The sequence below is a fragment of the Pseudorca crassidens genome, chromosome 12, assembly GCF_039906515.1.
Source record: "Pseudorca crassidens isolate mPseCra1 chromosome 12, mPseCra1.hap1, whole genome shotgun sequence".
NCBI lineage: Eukaryota > Metazoa > Chordata > Mammalia > Artiodactyla > Delphinidae > Pseudorca > Pseudorca crassidens.
The window spans coordinates 40752554-40772064 of NC_090307.1; the positions used below are offsets into that span (position 1 = coordinate 40752554).

General features: G+C 42.4%; 1 protein-coding gene across 11 annotated transcripts in view; it reads right to left on the reverse strand.

Moving 5' to 3' along the window:
- The window catches only part of FHOD3 (formin homology 2 domain containing 3), a 492898-nt gene that overhangs the window by 19604 nt on the left and 453783 nt on the right, over window positions 1-19511 (reverse strand). For 8 of the 11 annotated variants that reach the window (XM_067699289.1, XM_067699286.1, XM_067699290.1 and 5 more), the window contains 3 exons: window positions 17286-17476; window positions 11369-11561; window positions 1075-1098 (listed from right to left, as the gene is read on the reverse strand). In XM_067699289.1, the coding sequence (XP_067555390.1) occupies window positions 1075-1098; window positions 11369-11561; window positions 17286-17476 (408 nt within the window). The remainder of the gene's footprint in view (window positions 1-1074; window positions 1099-11368; window positions 11562-17285; window positions 17477-19511) is intronic. The other 3 variants (XM_067699291.1, XM_067699288.1, XM_067699296.1) reach the window with 1 other exon arrangement.

The window sequence follows — 19511 nt, forward strand, 5'->3', positions numbered from 1 at the left end:
GGGGCAAAAGACTTCAACTCTGGGAAAAATTCAGAAACCAAATCTGTTTCTAACACCACAGCCTTGATAGGAGCATTGAAATATGCTTGTTTGTCAAATATAGTGAGATTTATTTTTGAAAACGTAGTGCCAGAAAGCAGTTCGAAGTTTCTCATATATCGCTTAAGATGGTACAAGTTGAAAAGTGGGATTCAGTTTCAGAATCATACAGTGTTAGGAGTTGGGAAGGATTTTTCCAGAACTAGTCCCACCTCACTTTACAGAGAAGGAAACTGAGGCCATCCAAGATTAAGTGACTTGCCAAAGGCCCCAAAAGGCTTTGATTCAGGGCCCAGATCAGAACATGGCACAGAAATTCATGCTGAAACTGAGTTTGGCAACACTCGCTACTTCTCCTTGTGTCAAAAATTTAGTTGTTTTCACAAGCATTACACTCACATGATGATATTCTCTAATTCTAGCTGAACAAAGACAGCATATATGTTTTACAAGAGGTATGCTAGAATATCAGGCCATATGCACACAATGCCAAACATCTGGATGAAAAATAAAAAGTCAGTTAGAATAACGTTTGCAAAGAGCAGCTCCATAGACTTCTGGCTCCCTCTTTGTATCCAGTGTATGAGCCCTGGTGCTAGAGCCTGGGACACATCCGTGACTTGTACCATCTGCACAGCTCCTTCCTCATCCTTCAGGGCTGAGCAGCCCTGCCTTGGTCTCTGGTTCTGGCATCTGCACCAGGGTCAGGGGGAGGAGCTGCTGCCCATCCCACCCCTCTGTCCATTTGTCCATCAGTAGGAAGAGATCTGCTGACCCTGCCACTTTTGACAGGGCCTGGAACTCAGGGACAGCTTGGAAAATGCAGTTACCCTTCAGTCAGTCCCTGGCACACACATCATGATAAGAACCCGTGTAAGGGGGTTAGTGATCACATGGAAACCCAGCAGAAAACAGTCATGCAAGGTTTAAAGCACTGAACGGGGCTGACACTTCATGCTGCTTATGTCAGGTTAGATTATACGGCACGCTTGAGAAGGTCACACGTGGCATTCTTTGTGCTTATAAACATCCTACCTCAACTTCATCCTCTTCATCAGTCTACTCGAGAGGAAAGGACAGGACAGGACAGGATGGGAAAGACAGAGGGGATTCTTAGAAGGCACAGAAGTCAGCAAAGATGAGATCATCTGACTGTCACATCAAATTCCAAATAAAGAATTCAGCCACCACAACCAGGGTGCACCCTGTTGATTTGGGAGCTGCTGAGCCCTGCCTGCGAAGCCCTCCTGTCTGGACATTCTCTCCGAGAGCCCCAAGACCGGTCCTGACCAAAGTCAGGAGGGACTTGGAGCTCCAGGCCCGTCTCCTGAGGCTGCCTAGGAGGATGATAACCGGCTTACCTGGTCCCCTGACCATTACAGACCTCACTCTGTGCCCTGCCGCTCAGCTGGCCATGCTCCGTGAAACCACCACCTGCCAGCAATCAGGACCTCAGTTTACCAGCTTCCCTCTGCCTGTTTCCATCCATCAGCTATCGCCCCCACCTCTCATCCCAAGTGCTGGACCTCTCCCTTCCCAGGCTGCTGGGTCTGGGTCCCCATGAATCCTTCTACAGACAGGCCAGACAGGACAAGTGGGACAACTGCCGGGCAGAACAGGTCCTATTACACTTTCCGCAGAAACATGAAATTCAGTTCTTTTTAAAATCTTACCTGTCCTTCACGGAGGCTGTCTGAACTGACACGCCATTCTTTTAATTATCACCAGACAAACTGCTTTACGTAACTAAATACAATATCCCTTTTCCAAAAATAAATTGAGGGTGAAAGTCATGTCAATTTCTTAATTTTAAATCAAACACACCCTCAATTGAACTTGTGCTTCCACTGAGGTTACAAGCCAGGCCAGCAAATCCGGCACAGGCTTTTGAGAACTGACTAAACTTTTGGGAGCTGAAATGACAAAATGCTTCCAGTTCTGCACTGCCTCTAGGCAAATGGCCTTGTGACAAGAGATGACTTTTTTTTTTAACCTTAGAGCTTTTTTTTTTTTTGAATTTTTGAATTTTATTTATTTTTTTATACAGAAGGTTCATATTAGTTATCCGTTTTATACATATTAGTGTATACATGTCAATCCCAATCTCCCAATTCATCCCACCACCACCACCACCCCCGCCACTTTCCCCCTTTGGTGTCCATACGTTTATTCTCTACATCTGTGTCTCTATTTCTGCCCCTCAAACCAGTTCATCTGTACCATTTTTCTAGGTTCCATATATATGCATTAATATACGATATTTGTTTTTCTCTTTCTAACTTACTTCATTCTGTATGACAGTCTCTAGATCCATCCACGTCTCTACAAATGACCCAATTTTGTTCCTTTTTATGGCTGAGTAATATTCCATTGTGTATATGTACCACATCTTTTTTTTTTCTTATTTTTTATATTATTTTTCTTTAATGGAGTATAATTGCTTTACAATGGTGTGTTAGTTTCTGCTTTATAACAAAGTGAATCAGCTATACATATATCCCCATATCTCTTCCCTCCTGCATCTCCCTCCCTCCACCCTTGCTATCCCACCCCTCTAGGTGGTCACAAAGCACTGAGCTGATCTCCCTGTGCTATGTGGCTGCTACCCACTAGCTATCGGTTTTATATTTGGTAGTGTATACATGTCCATGCCACTCTCTCACTTTGTCCCAGCTTACCCTTCCCCCTCCCCGTATCCTCAAGTCCATTCTCTAGTAGGTCTGCATCTTGATTCCCATCCTGCCTCTAGGTTCTTCATGACCTTTTTTTTAGATTCTGTATATATGTGTTAGCATACGGTATTTGTTTTTCTCTTTCTGACTTACTTCACACTGTATGACAGACTCTAGGTCCATCCAGCTCACTACAAACACCTCAATATCATTTCTTTTTATAGCTGAGTAATATTCCATTGTATATATGTGCCACATCTTCTTTATCCATTCATCTGTCGATGGACACTTAGGTTGCTTCCATGCCCTAGCTATTGTAAATAGAGCTGCAAAGAACATTGTGGTACATGACCCTTCTTGAATTATGGTTTTCTCAGGGTACCTGCCCAGTAGTAGGATTGGTGGGTCTTATGGTAGTTCTATTTTTAGTTTTTTAAGGAACCTCCATACTGTTCTCCATAGTGGTTGTATCAATTTACATTCCCACCAACAGGGCAAGAGGGTTCCCACTTCTCCACACCCTCTACAGCATTTGTTGTTTGTACATTTTCTGAGATGCCCATTCTAACTCGTGTGAGGTGATACCTCATTGTAGTTTTCATCTGCATTTCTCTAATAGTGATGTTGAGCAGGTTTTCAGGTGCTTCTTGGCCATCTGTATCTCTTCTTTGGAGAAATGTCTATTTAGGTCTTCTGCCCACTTTATGATTGGGTTGGTTTTTTAATATTGAGCTGCATGAGCTCTTTATATATTTTGGAGATTAATTCTTTGTCCATTGATATGTTTGCAAATATTTTCTCCCATTCTGAGGGTTTTCTTTTTGTCTTTATTTATTTATTTATTTTTTGCGGTACACGGGCCTCTCCCTGTTTGGCCTCTCCTGTTGCGGAGCACAGGCTCCAGACACACAGGCTCAGTGGCCATGGCTCATGGGCCCAGCTGCTCCACAGCATGTGGGATCTTCCCGGACCGGGGCACGAACCTGTGTCCCCTGCATTGGCAGGCGGACTCTCAACCACTGCGCCACCGGGGAAGACCTTTTGTCTTGTTTGTACTTTCCTTTGCTGTGTAAAAGCTTTTACGTTTCATTAGGTCCCATTTGTTTATTTTTGTTTTTATTTCCATTACTCTAGGAGGTGGATCAAAAAAGATCTTGCTGTGATTTATGTCAAAGAGTGTTCTGCCTATGTTTTCCTCTAAGAGTTTTATAGTGTCCAGTCTTACATTTAGGTCTCTAATCCATTTTGAGTTTATTTTTGTGTATGGTGTTAGGGAGTGTTCTAATTTCATTCTTTTACATGTAGCTGTCCAGTTTTCCCAGCACCCCTTGTTGAAGAGACTGTCTTTTCTCCATTGTATATCCCTGCCTTCTTTGTCATAGATTAGTTGAGCATAGGTGTGTGGGTTTATCTCTGGGCTTTCTATCCTGTTCCATTGAACTATATTTCTGTTTTTGTGCCAGTACCATATTGTCTTGATTACTGTAGCTTTGTAGTCTAGTCTGAAGTCAGGGAGTCTGATTCCTCCAGCTCCATTTTTTCCCTCAAGACTGCTTTGGATCTTCAGGGTCTTTTGTGTCTCCATACAAATTTTAATATTTTTTGTTCTAGTTCTGTAAAAAATGCCATTGGTAATTTGACAGGGAATGCACTGAATATCTAGATTGCTTTGGGTAGTATAGTCATTTTCACAATATTGATTCTTCTAATCCAAGAACATGGTATATCTCTCCATCTGTTTGTATCATCTTTAATTTCTTTCATCAGTGTCTTATAGTTTTCTGCATACAGGTCTTTTGTCTCCCTAGGTAGGTTTATTCCAAGGTATTTTATTCTCTTTGTTGCAGTGGTAAATAGGACTGTTTCCTTAATTTCTCTTTCAGATTTTTCATCATTAGTGTATAGGAATGCAAGAGATTTCTGAGCATTAATTTTGTATCCTGCAACACTACCAAATTCATTGATTAGCTCTAGTAGCTTTCTGGTGGCATCTTTAGGATTCTCTATGTGTAGTATCATGTCATCTGCAAACAGTGACAGTTCTACTTCTTTTCCAATTTGTATTCCTTTTATTTATTTTTCTTCTCTAATTGCTGTGGCTAGGACTTCCAAAACTATGTTAAATAATAGTGCTGAGAGTGGACACCGTTGTCTTATTCCTGAACTTAGAGGAAATGCTTTCAGTTTTTCAGCATTGAGAATGATCTTTGCTGCCGGTTTGTCATGTATGGCCTTTATTATGTTGAAGTAGGTTCCCTCTATGCCTACTTTCTGGAGAGTTTTTATGATAAATGGGTGTTGATATTTGTCAAAAGCTTTTTCTGCATCTATTGAGATGAGCATATGGTTTTTATTCTTCAATTTGTTAATATGGTGCATCACATTGATTGATTTGTGTACATTGAAGAATTCTTGCATCCCTGGGATAAATCCTACTTGATCATGGTGTATGAGCCTTTTAATGTGTTGTTGGATTCTGTTTGCTGGTATTTTGTTGAGGATATCTGCACTTATATTCATCAGTGATATTGGTCTATAATTTCGGATTTTTGTAGTACCTTTGTCTGGTTTTGGTATCAGGGTGATGGTGGCCTCATAGAATGAGTTTTGGAGTGTTCCTTCGTCTGCAATATTTTGGAAGAGTTTGAGAAGGATGGGTGTTAGCTCTTCTCTAAATGTTTGATAGAATTCACCTGTGAAGTCATCTTGTTCTGGATGTTTGTTTGTTGGAAGATTTTTAATCACAGTTTCAATTTCATTACTTGTGATTGGTCTGTTCATATATTCTATTTCTTCCTGGTTCAGTCTTGGAAGGTTATAACTTTCTAAGAATTTGTCCATTTCTTCCAGGTTGTCCATTTTATTGGCATAGAGTTGCTGTAGTAGTCTCTTAGGATGCTTTGTATATCTATGGTGTCTCTTGTAACTTCTCCTTTTGCATTTCTAATTTAATTGATTTGAGTCCTCTCCCTCTTTTCTTGATGAGTCTGGCTAACAGTTTATCAATTTTGTTAATCTTCTCAAAGCACCAGCTTTTAGTTTTATTGATCTTTGTTACTGTTTTCTTTGTTTCTATTTCATTTATTTCCACTCTGATCTTTATGATTTCTTTCCTTCTACTAACTTTGGGTGTTGTTTGTTCTTCTTTCTCTAGTTCCATTAGGTGTAAGGTTAGATTGTTTATTTGAGATTTTTCTTTTTTCTTGAGGTAGGCTTATATTGCTGTAAACTTCCCTCTTAGAACTGTTTTTGCTGCATCCCATAGGTTTTGGATCACCGTGTTTTCATTGTCATTTGTCTCTAGGTATTTTTTGATTTCCTCTTTGATTTCTTCAGTGACCTCTTGGTTATTTAGTAATGTATTGTTTAGCCTCCATGTGCTTGTGTTTTTTATGTCTTTTTCCCGGTAGTTGATTTCTGATCTCATAGCGTTGTGGTCAGAAAAGATGCTTGATATGATTTCAATTTTCTTAAATTTACCAAGGCTTGATCTGTGACCCAAGATGTTATCTATCCTGGAGAATGTTCCATGTGCACTTGAAAAGAAAGTGTAATCTGCTGTTTTTGGATGGAATATCCTATAAATATCAATTAAATCTATCTGGTCTATTGTATCATTTAAAGCTTGTGTTTACTTATGAATTTTCTGTTTGGATGCTATGTCCATTGCTGTAAGTGAGGTCTTAAAGTCCCCCACTATTACTGTGTTACTGTCAATTTCCTCTTTTCTAGCTGTTAGCAGTTGCCTTATGTATTGAGGTGCTCCTATGTTGGGTGCATATATATTTATAACTGTTATATCTTCTTTTTGGATTGATCCCTTGATCATTATGTAGTGTCCTTCCTTGTCCCTGGTAACATTCTTTATTTTAAAGTCTATTTTTTCTGCTATGAGTATTGCTACTCCAGCTTTCCTTTGATTTCCGTTTGCATGGAATATCTTTTTCCATCCCCTCACTTTCATTCTGTATGTGTCCCTAGGTCTGAAGTGGGTCTCTTGTAGACAGCATATATATGGGTCTTGCTTTTGTATCCATTCAGCGAGCCTGTGTCTTTTGATTGGAGCATTTAATCCACTCATATTTAAGGTAATATCGAAATGTATGTTCCTATAACCATTTTCTTAATTGTTATGGTTTGTTTTTGTAAGTCCTTGTCTTCTCTTGTGTTTCCCACTTAGAGGAGTTCCTTTAGCATTTGTTGTAGAGCTGGTTTGGTGGTGCTGAATTCTCTTAGCTTTTGCTTGTGTGTAGAGCTTTTGATTTCTCTGTCAAATCTCAATGAGATCCTTGCTGGGTAGAGCAATCTCAGTTGTACGTTCTTCCCTTTCATCACTTTAAGTATATCATGCCACTCCCTTCTGGCTTGAGTTTCTGCTGAGAAATCAGCAGTTAGCCTTATGGGAGTTCTCTTGTATGTTATTTGTCGTTTTTCCCTTGTTGCTTTCAGTAAGTTTTCTTCGTCTTTAATTTTTGTCAATTTGATTACTATGTGTTTCAGCGTGTTTCTCCTTGGGTTTATCCTGCCTGGGACTCTCTGTGCTTCCTGGACTTGGGTGGCTATTTCCTTTCCCATGTTAGGGAAGCTTTCAACTATAATCTCCTCAAATATTTTCTTGGGTCCTTTCTCTCTTTCTTCTCCTTCTGGGACCCCTATAATGTGAATGTTGTTGCATTTAATGTTTTCCCAGTGGTCTCTTAGGCTTTCTTCATTTCTTTTGGTTCTTTTTTCTTTATTCTGTTCTGCAGCAGTGAATTCCACCATTCTGTCTTCCAGGTCACTTATCCGTTCTTCTGCCTCAGTTATTCTGCTATTGATTCCTTCTAGTGTAGTTTTCATTTCAGTTATTGTATTGTTCGTCTCTGTTTGCTTGTTCTTTAATTCTTCTAGGTCTCTGTTAAACATTTCTTACACATTCTCAACCTTTGCTTCCATTCTTTTTCCGAGATCCTGGATCATCTTCACTATCATTATTCTGAATTTTTTTTTTTTGGAAGGTTGCCTATCTTCACTTCATTTAGTTGCTTTTCTGGAGTTTTATCTTGTTCCTTGATCTGATACATAGCCCTCTGTCTTTTCATCTTGTTTATCTTTCTGTGAATGTGGTTTTTGTTCCACAGGCTGCAGGATTGTAGTTCTTCTTGCTTCTGCTGTCTGCCCTCTGGTGGATGAGGCTATCTAAGAGGCTTGTGCAAGTTTCCTGATGGGAGGGAATGGTGGTGGGTAGAGCTGGGTGTTGCTCTGGTGGGCAGAGCTCAGTAAAACTTTAATCCACTTGACTGCTCATGGGTGGGGCTGGGTTCCCTCGTGTTGGTTGTTTGGCCTGAGGCCACCCAACACTGGAGCCTAGCAGGTCTCTGTGGTGGGGTTAATGTTGGACTCCAGGAGGGCTCACGCCAAGGAGTACTTCCCAGAACTTCTGCTGCCAGTGTCCTTGTCCTCACGGTGAGCCATAGCCATCCCCCACCTCTGCAGGAGACCCTCCAACACTAGCAGGTAGGTCTGGATCAGTCTCCTATGGGGTCACTGCTCTTTCCCCTTGGTCCCAATGTGCACACTACTTTGTGTGTGCCTTCCAAGAGTGGAGTCTCTGTTTCCCCCAGTCCTGTCCAAGTCCTGCCATCAAATCCCTCTAGCTTTCAAAGTCTGATTCTCTAGGAATTCCTCCTCCCGTTGACAGACCCCCAGATTGGGAAGCCTGACCAGGGGCCCAGAACCTTCACTCCAGTGGACTTCTGTGGTATAGTTTCTCCCGTTTGTGGGTCACCCACCAAGCAGTTATGGGCTTTGATTTTATTGTGATTGCGCTCCTCCTACCATCTCATTGTGGCTTCTCCTTTGTCTTTGGATGTGGGGTATATTTTCTTGTGCGTTCCAGTGTCTTCCTGTCAATGATTATTCAGCAGTTAGTTGTGATTCTGGTGCTCTCACAAGAAGGAGTGAGTACACGTCCTTCTACTCCGCCATCTTCAACCTTAGAGCTTCTTTATTTCACCAGCTGGCTGGCATTTTGTTGGCAATTAGCACACATGCAAGGTGCTGCACATACAAATCTCTAGCCCTCTTGATATCCCCCAGTCACTGGCATTTCATTTTCATAGAAAAGGAAGCTGGGGTTGGGAGAGATTAAGTCTCACACAGGATGACCACGGTCCTTGGCTGGGCTGTGGGAATCCTTGGATGGATAGCCTGCATTCTCACCACTCATCTGGGGTGTGATGACGGCAGAAAAGGCCACACTTACCTTGTGCTGCCTTGTCTGTGTCACCATTTTGCCTGGAACTAGTTTGGGCCACAAGGAACAAGGAATGACTTAGTTTCTCACTGAACCTTACATGGCAGGACTCCTGGATTGTAAGAAAGGAAGCCTTCTGCATATTCAGAAACAGAGAAAGAAGAGGAAAGACAGGCACACAAAAGCAGATGTGGGGCTACGAATGCAGGGTCTTCAGATTTCACCCAGACTTCTCTGTGTCTTATAAAATAATGTTTTTTTCTAAAGTCATCTCTGTTTAATTGCAACCACTTCCACCATCATTATTCAGCATCTATATTAAAAATGACTTACTACAGTTTTCTCTAAAAATCACTTCCAGCTCTAATGCTCAGGGGCTCCGTGATTCTCTATTAAGTGGTTTTGTTTTCAGTGGTCTAAGTTGTGCATATATGTTGTTTTCTACCCAGATCCTGACATCTTTGGGGTACAAGCTTGTCTGTTATTGCACTCACATCTTCCTAGGTGCCCTGTGCCGCTTTCTGGGCACACGATAGGCGCCTAATTGAGAGCTGGAAAAACTTGAAGCTAAGTACTTTGCTTCGGGTGACAGTGTCCTAATTTTCCAGCAGATGGCAATCTCTCTACATGAATGGTGCCACTTGGACCACTAAAAACAGGGACTACCTTGAGGATGAACCCTAAAAAAGTCTGCACTGTCCAGACTTTAATGAGAATTTAAGTATTTTTGAATCCAGTTCTAGCAACATTTACCCCTGTTTATAAATAGTAATACTGAATATTTTCAGAGAAGGACAGAACTTAAAAATTAGTGGGATCTGTAAAAAATCTCAAGAATTTGGCAAGAAATTCTGGTGTGTTTTCATAACTATAAGCATATGCATATTGGTCTTGTATTTTTCACCCTCCAGTATGTTTCATTTCCACAAACATAAGCACTTCCCTTTTAAAACTTTTAAAAATAATATTTTGGAATGAAATGTGGGCTATAGTTTGCCCAAATGGATTCAGTTTGCTTCCTTAGTTGCTGTCCTCCAGGAAGCTGAAGATCCGATTGAACCCAGATTTCAGGAGAGGAGAGAGAAGACTCAGCTGATGGCACTGGCCTTCAGAACAGTCTGTAGAAAGGGTCCATTCTGCAGAAAAGTGATCTGAGCGCTCCCTAAGGGTCCAGAAAATTCCAAGGAAACAAGGGATCAAGGGTGGGGTGAATGGTGAGGGGATTAGTCCCTGGTTCTCCTTAGAAATGCCTTAAAATGGTAACAAAATTGTAATGCATCCAAGAAAGTTACACCCTCAGGAACGTGGATAGTAACCATATGTCTTCTGTTTCTCCTACAGTGTGAACACCCGTCTGGCACATAAGGCAGCCTCAGTGAGTTCTTAAGTGATTTTATTCCTCCCGGAAGAAATCTGCCTGACTTGGGTTCGGCAGAGGTTTGCAACCCCAGGATGATGCCACTCCCTATGGCTTACTCCTTTGCCTATCCAGTCCCTGGATCACTGAGAGGCAATATGACGCTCAGATATATATAAAGGTGGGCTAAACTTCATAAAGACTCGTTAGAGAGGCATCTGCACTGTGTGTCTTTGTCTGTCTCTGGCATCCTTATGCATTGCTTTGCCTTCCACTTACAAAGCATCTCCCATCTGATGTTTTCCCACTGCACCCGTGGTGTGGGTGGGCTCAGGGCTGAAGTAGAAGAGATGGGGGAAGAGCCCAGGAGCAGGGGAGGCATGCAAGTGTGCAGGGCCCCCCCAAGGGGCTATTGGGAACTCCTGCTGAATGAATTCACTGTCCTCTGGGCTCTCCTTCCACCCTGATACCCTCAAACTCAAGGGACTGCCAAGAGCCCATCAGATTATGTCTTTGAGCAACCACATCAATTATTTCTCCATTCGGATGCCTAGAATGGGTGGTCCATGTGTCAGCTGATTGGTTACATAGTATCATTGTGATTATTAAAATCCTGAATCAATTCCCAAATAAGTACATTTGTCTTCCTATTATAAGTGCCGTTATTTTATTTTTTATTTTTTGCTGTACACGGGCCTCTTGTATTTTTTCTTCTCCACTTCCATTCTATCCACATTGCAAAGGTTGAAAATGGAATCAAGCATTTAAAGTCATCAGCATCATACAACACACCAAGTTAATTAATTGTGTGGTGGGTTAAAGTTCCTCCACCAGCCACGCATCCTTAATTTATATCTTAGTTCTATGTTTTTGTTTCCTTTTTTTGGCCGTGCTGTGCGGCATGCAGGATCTTAGTTCCCTGACCAGGGATTGAACCCACGCCCCCTGCACTGGAAGCGTGGAGTCTTAACCACTGGACCGCTAGGGAAGCCCCTGTAGAGAGGTTTATGGTTGATCAGACTTTCAGAAGAAATGAAATAAAGAAACTGGTTTCATGAAACTTACATCAGTGATCATCTTCCCTCGGGTCTTATTTCTCTCTCTGTGGTTGGCCCGTTTCTGTTTCTGCTGCAAAACTCTTTCCCTGGTGGTGCGATACTCCAGTGCAAACTCACTGATGATCCTACAGAACTTGTTTATGTTCACTTCCCGAATCGCATAAGGTGGGTGACCCATAAAGAGCAGAAAGGAGTGGAACCTGCAGTGAAGAAACAAGGGTGGCAAGGGCTTCAGGTTTAAGGAACAAAAATCAGTTGCCTGCAAACTTTCAGTAAAAAACCAATCAGCCAAAGACATGCTCTTCATTCTTGGGGCTCTGAGGTTGAAGAATGAAAATGCAACCAGAAATCAAGTTCAACTCACTTTCTCACTGACAAAGGTGGTGGGATTTCAGGAGATTAATTACCTTTTCTTCGTGCTTACCTGTGTTTTAATGTCTTTTAAAACTGGGGTGTAAAGCTTTTTTTTAATATAAATTTATTTATTTATTTATTTTTGGCTACAATGGGTCTTCATTACTGCACACAGGCTTTCTCTAGTTGTAGTGAGTGCGGGCTACTCTTCATTGCAGTGTGCGGGCTTCTCCTTGCAGTGGCTTCTCTTGTTGCGAAGCACAGGCTCTAGGTGCACGGGCTTCAGTATTTGTGGCTCGCGGGCTCTAGAGCACAGGCTCAGTAGTTGCGGCGCACGGGCTTAGTTGCTCTGTGACATGTGGTATCTTTCCGGACCAGGGCTCGAACCCGTGTCCCCTGCATTGGCAGGCATTTTCTTAACCACTGTGCCACCAGGAAAGTCCCAAAACTGGTGTGTAACACTTTTATAAGAAAAATGATAAAGTACTATTTTAAGAAAAATATTGCATAGTTTCTAGATCATATGAAAACTGAATAAGGGATAAAGAAATGTAGCTTAGCAATTTTTTGGGAACCCACTTTAATGAATACGTGGAATTGACATGAACATATTTTGAATAACATGTTAATTCGTGACTTGTAAAAAGATGCTTAAAGTAAATATTTTGAAATATTTTCTTGCAATATTATATGCAATCTTAATTTAATTAGGACACAACAAACAAGCAGCCCTAAATCAATTTATTTCAGCTATTTAGTATATAAATTAAAAATTACTGGATTCTATCTACTTAAAACTTTTGGAAAAGAAATTAAATGAACAAAGAAGTTCCCAATTTTTAGGTATTAAGGAAATGAAAAAGAAGATAGTAGGAGACAGAGGATAATTTTTATGTTGAATAAACAGTATTATATAACTGATACCATTAATTGTATAAAAAAACTTTTCTGATCACTCTTATTTGTACAGCTTGAATAGGGGTTTGGTTTATTTTTCAAATGAAGGACAGTGGCTTATTCTTTTTGTGAAAAATACTAAAGGAAAGCATATGACATGCATTTAAAGGGGGATAAAAAATGCTGTTTAAAACCAAAAATGCTAGCTAAAACTATAAAACTCAGAAGAAAACATAAAGTATAACTTTTCATGAGTTTGGATTAGAAAATGATTTCTTAGATATGATACCAAAAGCATAAGCACCCAAAGAAAAAAAATAAACTGGACTTCATCAAAATCAAAAACTTTTGTGCTTCAAAGGATACTCTCAAGATTGAAAAGACAACCCAAAGAATGGGAGAAAATATTTGCAAATCACGTCTGATAAGGGGTTTGTATCCAGAATATATACATAAATCTTACTACTCAACACTAAAAAGACAAATAAAAATGGACAAAAGATTTGAACAGACCTTTCCAAAAAGATTATTGGCAAACAGCTAATAAGTAAATGAAAAGATGCTCAACACCATTAGTCATTAGGGGAATGCAAATCAAAACCACATTCAGACACCACTTCACAATCACTACAATGGCTGTAGTAAAAAAGACAGACAATAACAAGTGTTGGTGAGGATGTAGAGAAATTGAAACCCTCACACAGTACTGGTGGGAACACAAAATGGTTCAGCTGTGGTTGAAAAGACACAGTTCTAAAGAGTTAAACACAGAGTTAACCTATGACCTAGCAATTTCATTCCTATACATTTACTCAAAAGAAATGAAACTATGGGTCCACACAAAACCTACACAAATTCCATGGCAGCATCATTCACAATAGCCAAAAAGTGGAAACGACCCAAATGTCCATCAACAGATGAATAAACAATATTTGGTGTATCCACACAAAACTGGCCCCGCTACCTCTCTGACCTCATTGCCTAGGACGCCAGACACACAGGACTCCTGGTGATTCCTTGAACAAGCCCACCTCAGGGCCTCAGGCCCCCAGTGTGGTGTGTAGGGGACCCTCGGGGGACACAGCTGAGCTGAGAGCCTGCAGGGACTCTAAGGAGGGGCGGGGTGGCCACTCCACTGGGAGGACCACAGGCCCTAACAAGGCACCCCGTGCTAGCTCTTCCCTACGCCCAGAACATTCTTGCCACAGACAGCTGCCTGGTTGGCTCTCTTACCCCACAAGTCTCTGCCCAAATATCACCTCTTCAGAGAAGCCTCCCCTAACTGCCCTGCATAAAACAGCATGTCCTTATCACTCCCTATCCCATTTACACTCTTAATTTTTCTTCCTGGCTCTTATTACTGCCTGACATTATATACTGGAGATATGGCATGACATTATATATATCAGGATAGGATAGTGTAATATACACATGCATTGCCACTTATCACTACTCAAGATCTGTGTGTAAGAGGAATCAAGGGAGGATCAATCAGCCCACAGCTGGGTCCTCTTTTATACATAAGTACTACTCAAGATTCCTTATCCTCTGCTTTCCAGAACATTGTTTTTATCTAGAGGGGATCCAATCTTAACATATAAGTTGGAGATATGATTCAAGTACAGTAAGTCCCCTACACACAAACCTTCAAGTTGCTTTCAAAGATGCGAACATGCGTGCCAGCCCCTGTATGCAGGCTGTTGTACTGTACTATTGTACTTTTCAAGGTACTGTACTGTAGGATTAAGAGTGTTTTCTTTGTTTTTGTGTTTGTTTTTTATGTATGTATTCTTTGTGTGAAAAGTATTATAAGCCTATTATGGTACAGTACTATATAGCCGATTGTGTTAGTTGGGTACCTAGGCTAACTTTGTTGGACTTAACGAACAAACTGGACTTAGGAATGCACACTCGGAACGGAACTCATTTGTGTGTAGGGGACTTACTGTATATATTTTGTAAACAGGGGAGTAATAAGCAGCAAGTAAAATTCACACCTGAAAAAAGATTCAGATGTACCTTTGAAAGGAAAGAAACTGTGGCATTCCTTCAGAAGAATAAAGTGGGTATGCCTTTAAGGGAGTAAAACATTTCAGGGATTTTTGTTAGTTGAGTTTGTAACTTTAATAACACATGACAAGAAGGTCTTACGGTTATGGAGGGGCTGGTTCCCCTCATCAGTGTCGTGAGGCACAAGCCAAACATCTGTGATATGTTCCACCTTCCGCCCTTTTCCTCATGTGTGCCACTGAGTAGGGTGTCTGGCCCGGAGGGGTGGATTTGGGGGCACCGGGGGGAAGCCAGTGTGGGTGTTCGCTTGTTTTCCACCTGTCTCTCCCCGGGGAATGCCAGGTCCTTGCTGTAGTTCTCCGTGCCTCTCAGGAAGGCATTTCTCCCCACTCTCACCTGGTCCCCTCTGCAGTGCCTGCCACGGTGTAACTGCAGCCCAGTGACTCCATGGGAATTGGCAAGTCAGTTTGTACATCCAGAGTGGGACTGGCTCTCACTGCAGCAACGCAAAAGGGCAGGTTACTCTGCAGGTTTGGACATCCAGAACAAGATGTTCTTAGCCAGGCAACAGTTTGAAAGTCAGGTTTTGCCTAAAGAGAATTGTCTAAGTTCTTTTTTCTGCTCCTTTATTAAGAGGGGTCACTAGAGTCACTAAGCGGGGGTGGGGGGGCGTCAGACAGGAAAGGGAGCTGGAAGCACCTGCCCCCGTTAGCTCCATGACAGAGGGGAGCAAAGAAGGTGGGCGGCCAGATGGGTGTCCAATAATGAGCATCAGGGATCCAGGTCACACAAGAGCAACCAGCATCTGGGCAACCAGCTTACCAGGGAGAAAATCAGAGCAAACACCATATGCATAACATACATATTCGCACATGCCATATATATACACACACACATACATACACACACACACACACACACACACACACACACACACACACACACACACACACACTAGCTTAAGGAACAGATATATGACCAAGCTGAGTCTTAAACTGTCTGGGATAAGATGGTTACTGTGACCAGGCATAATAACTTTACAAGACTTTCATAAAACTGCTCCAGTTTCCTGCCATTCCAAATGGAAACTATTTGTTTATTTGAGTAGTTTTAAGTTGGAAATTGCTTGTATCATACAAAGCCTGGAGGGCCAAAGCAGCTTACACTCTCTGTCTCCCCTTTTTAGCCATGTTAAAAGCAGGGTGTACTTTGCTTGTAGTAAGAAATTTGACAAAATCTCTGATAAGATCCTCCTACCCCGAAGGCAGCTGTGAGGTCCAGATGAAGTACAGGGAGGGGGATTTACAGTTGAACAACTAAATTCCAAAAGTACTGAGTAATGGTTAGTTGTCAACCTGGAGGGAAGATTCTGTTCCTTACTCCTATCCAGTCTAACATTTAAAGACTACCCTCACCACCCCCCGCCCAGAAAAGTCTGGATCAAGACCCAGGAGGTGTGATCACCCAAATAGCACGTGCCACAAGCTGAGAGAGGGCTCACAGGCAGACAAGAGAATGAGGTGTTTTCAAAGTTCTGTATGGGTTCAAGAAAGGTGAAGGAAGGAAGGAAAGACAGAGTACGGGGCAGGGGGGAAGAGACAAAAATAATAAAAAATGTGAAATGTACAGGGATAAATGAAAATACCATACATTTGTTTAAAAATAATAATAAAGTACTCAAGCACAAGAGTGGCAGTGGGCTTGAAGAGCAGTTCTCTGGGGAAAGCCTGTGGTTTAGATGACCCCAAGGGAGGGCTCCCTTAACAGAATTGCAAGGAGGCCTGTTTCAGAGGGTCTGTTATCAGAGCACCTGCTCCAGGGAAACCGCAGCCTGTAGGCCTGAACATTTGCTCACCAAGGTGCAAGGCCCAGCACACAGCACGCAGACCCAGACACCAGGGGGAGGGACCGGCAACCATGTTCTGTGACAAGACAAAGGGGAAGAAAGTGGGGGATGCCTAGCAGGAAATGGCTTGACCTGGGGAGCTGGAAGACCTAGCCCTGGTGCTGCCACCACTTACAAGGGAGACGGCCCCGGATAGCCATGGAGCTGTCCCAGACCCCAGCCAGCCTCCCTGTAGTCAGGCAAGGCCTGACACATCACTGCTGTGTCTCCCAGGGTCCTCATGGATCCTGGGACTTGAAGGAAGGCTGATCCAGAGGATGGGACCCATGGTGGGACCCAGGCTGTCTCTAGGAGGGCTGCAGCACAGAGCAGCCGTCTGAGAATCGGTGAGAGAAAGGTCTCAGGAGGCAGGCTGTGCTTGATATGAGGAAGGAACCTTCCTAACAAGCCAAGCTGCCTTCCAAGGATGTGTACTTTCTGCAGGTAGAACTGTTCAGGCAGATGCAAAGATGCAGGGGCCAACTTGCCAGAGATCTTACAGATGCAATTCCTGATCGAGTAGGATTTGTGGATGACAGCATCTGTGAGATTCCTTCCCATCTCAAGATTCAACAGCATCATATTATTGGTGTGTGTGTGTGTGTGTTTGAGAAAAATTAAGTGCTCATGAAACAAAAAAGTCCATAAAAGGTGCACTTGCTATGTACCAAGAACTTACAGGACGGTGTTAGTAAATTTAACCTTCAGATCTTGGTTTGCAGAATATCTTCAACATGCCGTTTTACTGATGTTTGCATAAGCTCCTCAATCCACTCACCTGTTAATTATTCTTCTATGGACAATCTTTAAAATTATAATTCTCTCTGCACAGTCTTTTAGGAACTCTGACATTCGTTGTTTTAAAACTGGTTTCATTTCATGTTTTGCAATTGCCTTGAGGTGATCCCATGAAGCTTTGCATCGTCTCTCCATCTGACATAAATTATCCTGAAGTTGATCAAAGTCAACCTGAAAATCAGAGAGAGAACATTACCAAATGCAATGAAATAACCGGACATCAACCTGACCCAGGAAACGGAACTGCCTCTGGGAAGAAACAAACATCAAAACCCAATTTACATCTTGAAATACAAACATATTTATGGCCTAAAAATTATCCACATGTCTTGACATCAAATTATTTAGTGATAAAACTTCTCCAAATGAACTCAACGCAGTGTCACCTTTTTTTTTTTTTGCCGTATTTGGAAAGAAATCTTAAGAAAGTCTTTGGGAACTGTAAATTAAAACATGGTATCAAGGAATCTATTACAAGATGAACTGAGCAGATATCTCATAAAATTTTTCAGAGCTCTCTTTTTCTTTAGATATTTCACTTGAGGTTGGAGGAATGCACCATAGTCCTACACGGATGGCCTTGATATGCTGGAGCCAGTTAAGGGGCAGCCAGAGCTTCCCTTCACCATGATCATTTTTACATTGTGGGACAAATTACTTTATTTATCCATTCATTCTCTCATTCAAACAACACTCAGGGAAAAACTAGTGCATGCCGGTCCCCCTCCCAGGTATGAAGAAGACAAAGATCAATGCGGAAAGAGACCAACTTGCTGTTCCCAAGGAGGCTCATAGTACAGACAGGTGGTCACCGAGCTCTGAGTATGTACAGAACCCACCAGGCCTCTGTGTCTGGGTGAGTATCGGGGTGTGTGGTCCATCCCATCTGCCAGCAGATGCAAACCATGTGTACAAAGAACAGATGTGACAGAACATTCACTTTGCTCTTCAGGGAAGTGGGACCAATTTGGATTGACTAAAGTGGACTGAGATGAAGCTTTCTAAAAGAATGCTTTGATATAATTTCTAGACTAAAAATTATGGGAATCAGAGAGTTAGCCGTGAAATAATACACTTGAGGGTATTGGGAGATGTGAGATAGGGGAAAGAAACTGAAAAGGCTAGGAGGGGAGGAAGAAATAGATAAATTGGTGAGCTGAAGGGAGGGGACTGAGGTGGATGGAGAGTGAGAGATGGTGGGAAAGGGTGAGAGCCTGGCAAACAAAGGTCAGGAGGAGAAAGAGAAGGTGGGGAGAGGTAAGCCGCCATCGCTTAGATGCCGTGACTGTGGTCACCAGAGAAAGGCTTGGAAGCGAGTGCCCAAGGGGACTGGCTGGAGTGACCTCAGACCTCCAGCTCCGCCCTGAGAAAGACAATGGAGGAGGCCAAGTCAACAAAAGTTGAATCCGTGAGAAGATCTGTCACCAAACAGGATGAAGGTACGCTGAGCATAGGAGATGCCCAAGGGGCCAGGCAAGACTTCACACGTCCTGGATTTCTTGGGTGCTATGGTGCCAAAAACAGAAGGCAAGTTGAGGCAGAGGCTGGGGATTCAGGTGAGCGGCGAGCACTGTGGAACTTTGAGAAAAATAATTTGCCTGAAAACAAAGGAATTCTGGATCCAGATTAGAAAAGCTCCATTTTCCTATGATACGATGGAGCTGAGAAAAAATCTGGCATCTACCTGAAAGAAAACGGAATGCAGGTTTCGAAAAGAAGGACTGACTATTTCAAAGAATAAGTCTAGAAAGGGTTCCAGATGGTCTGGGATTGACACATAATATCTAAGAGGTCTAGGAGATTTGATGCCAATTGTAACAGGTCTAATCATAGCTTCGCCACCTGTCCTCATTTGCATCTAGCAGCAACCTTGATCCGCAATGTCTGTAATAACTTTAATAAGCGTAGTAACTTCAGTTCAGCTCAGAATGTACTGAGCAGCTTGGTACAGTCTAACCAGGTGACGCCTGTCCAGCACTGCAGTGGACACAGAGCGGTCGGGCAGAAACCACGTTAGAGATGGTTTTCAGGGAAGAGAATCCACTATGAGCCTTTAAAGGTAGTGGCAGAAAAAAGTGACCTCACTGCCAATGGAAACCAGGTGGAGAGCCTTTGACCGAAAGGTGTTTGAGGGTGGAGCTTAATGCAGCACCTTTTGAGGAGACCTAGAAGGCTGCCTCAGCTGGCTGTCTCCTGGGGCTGACGA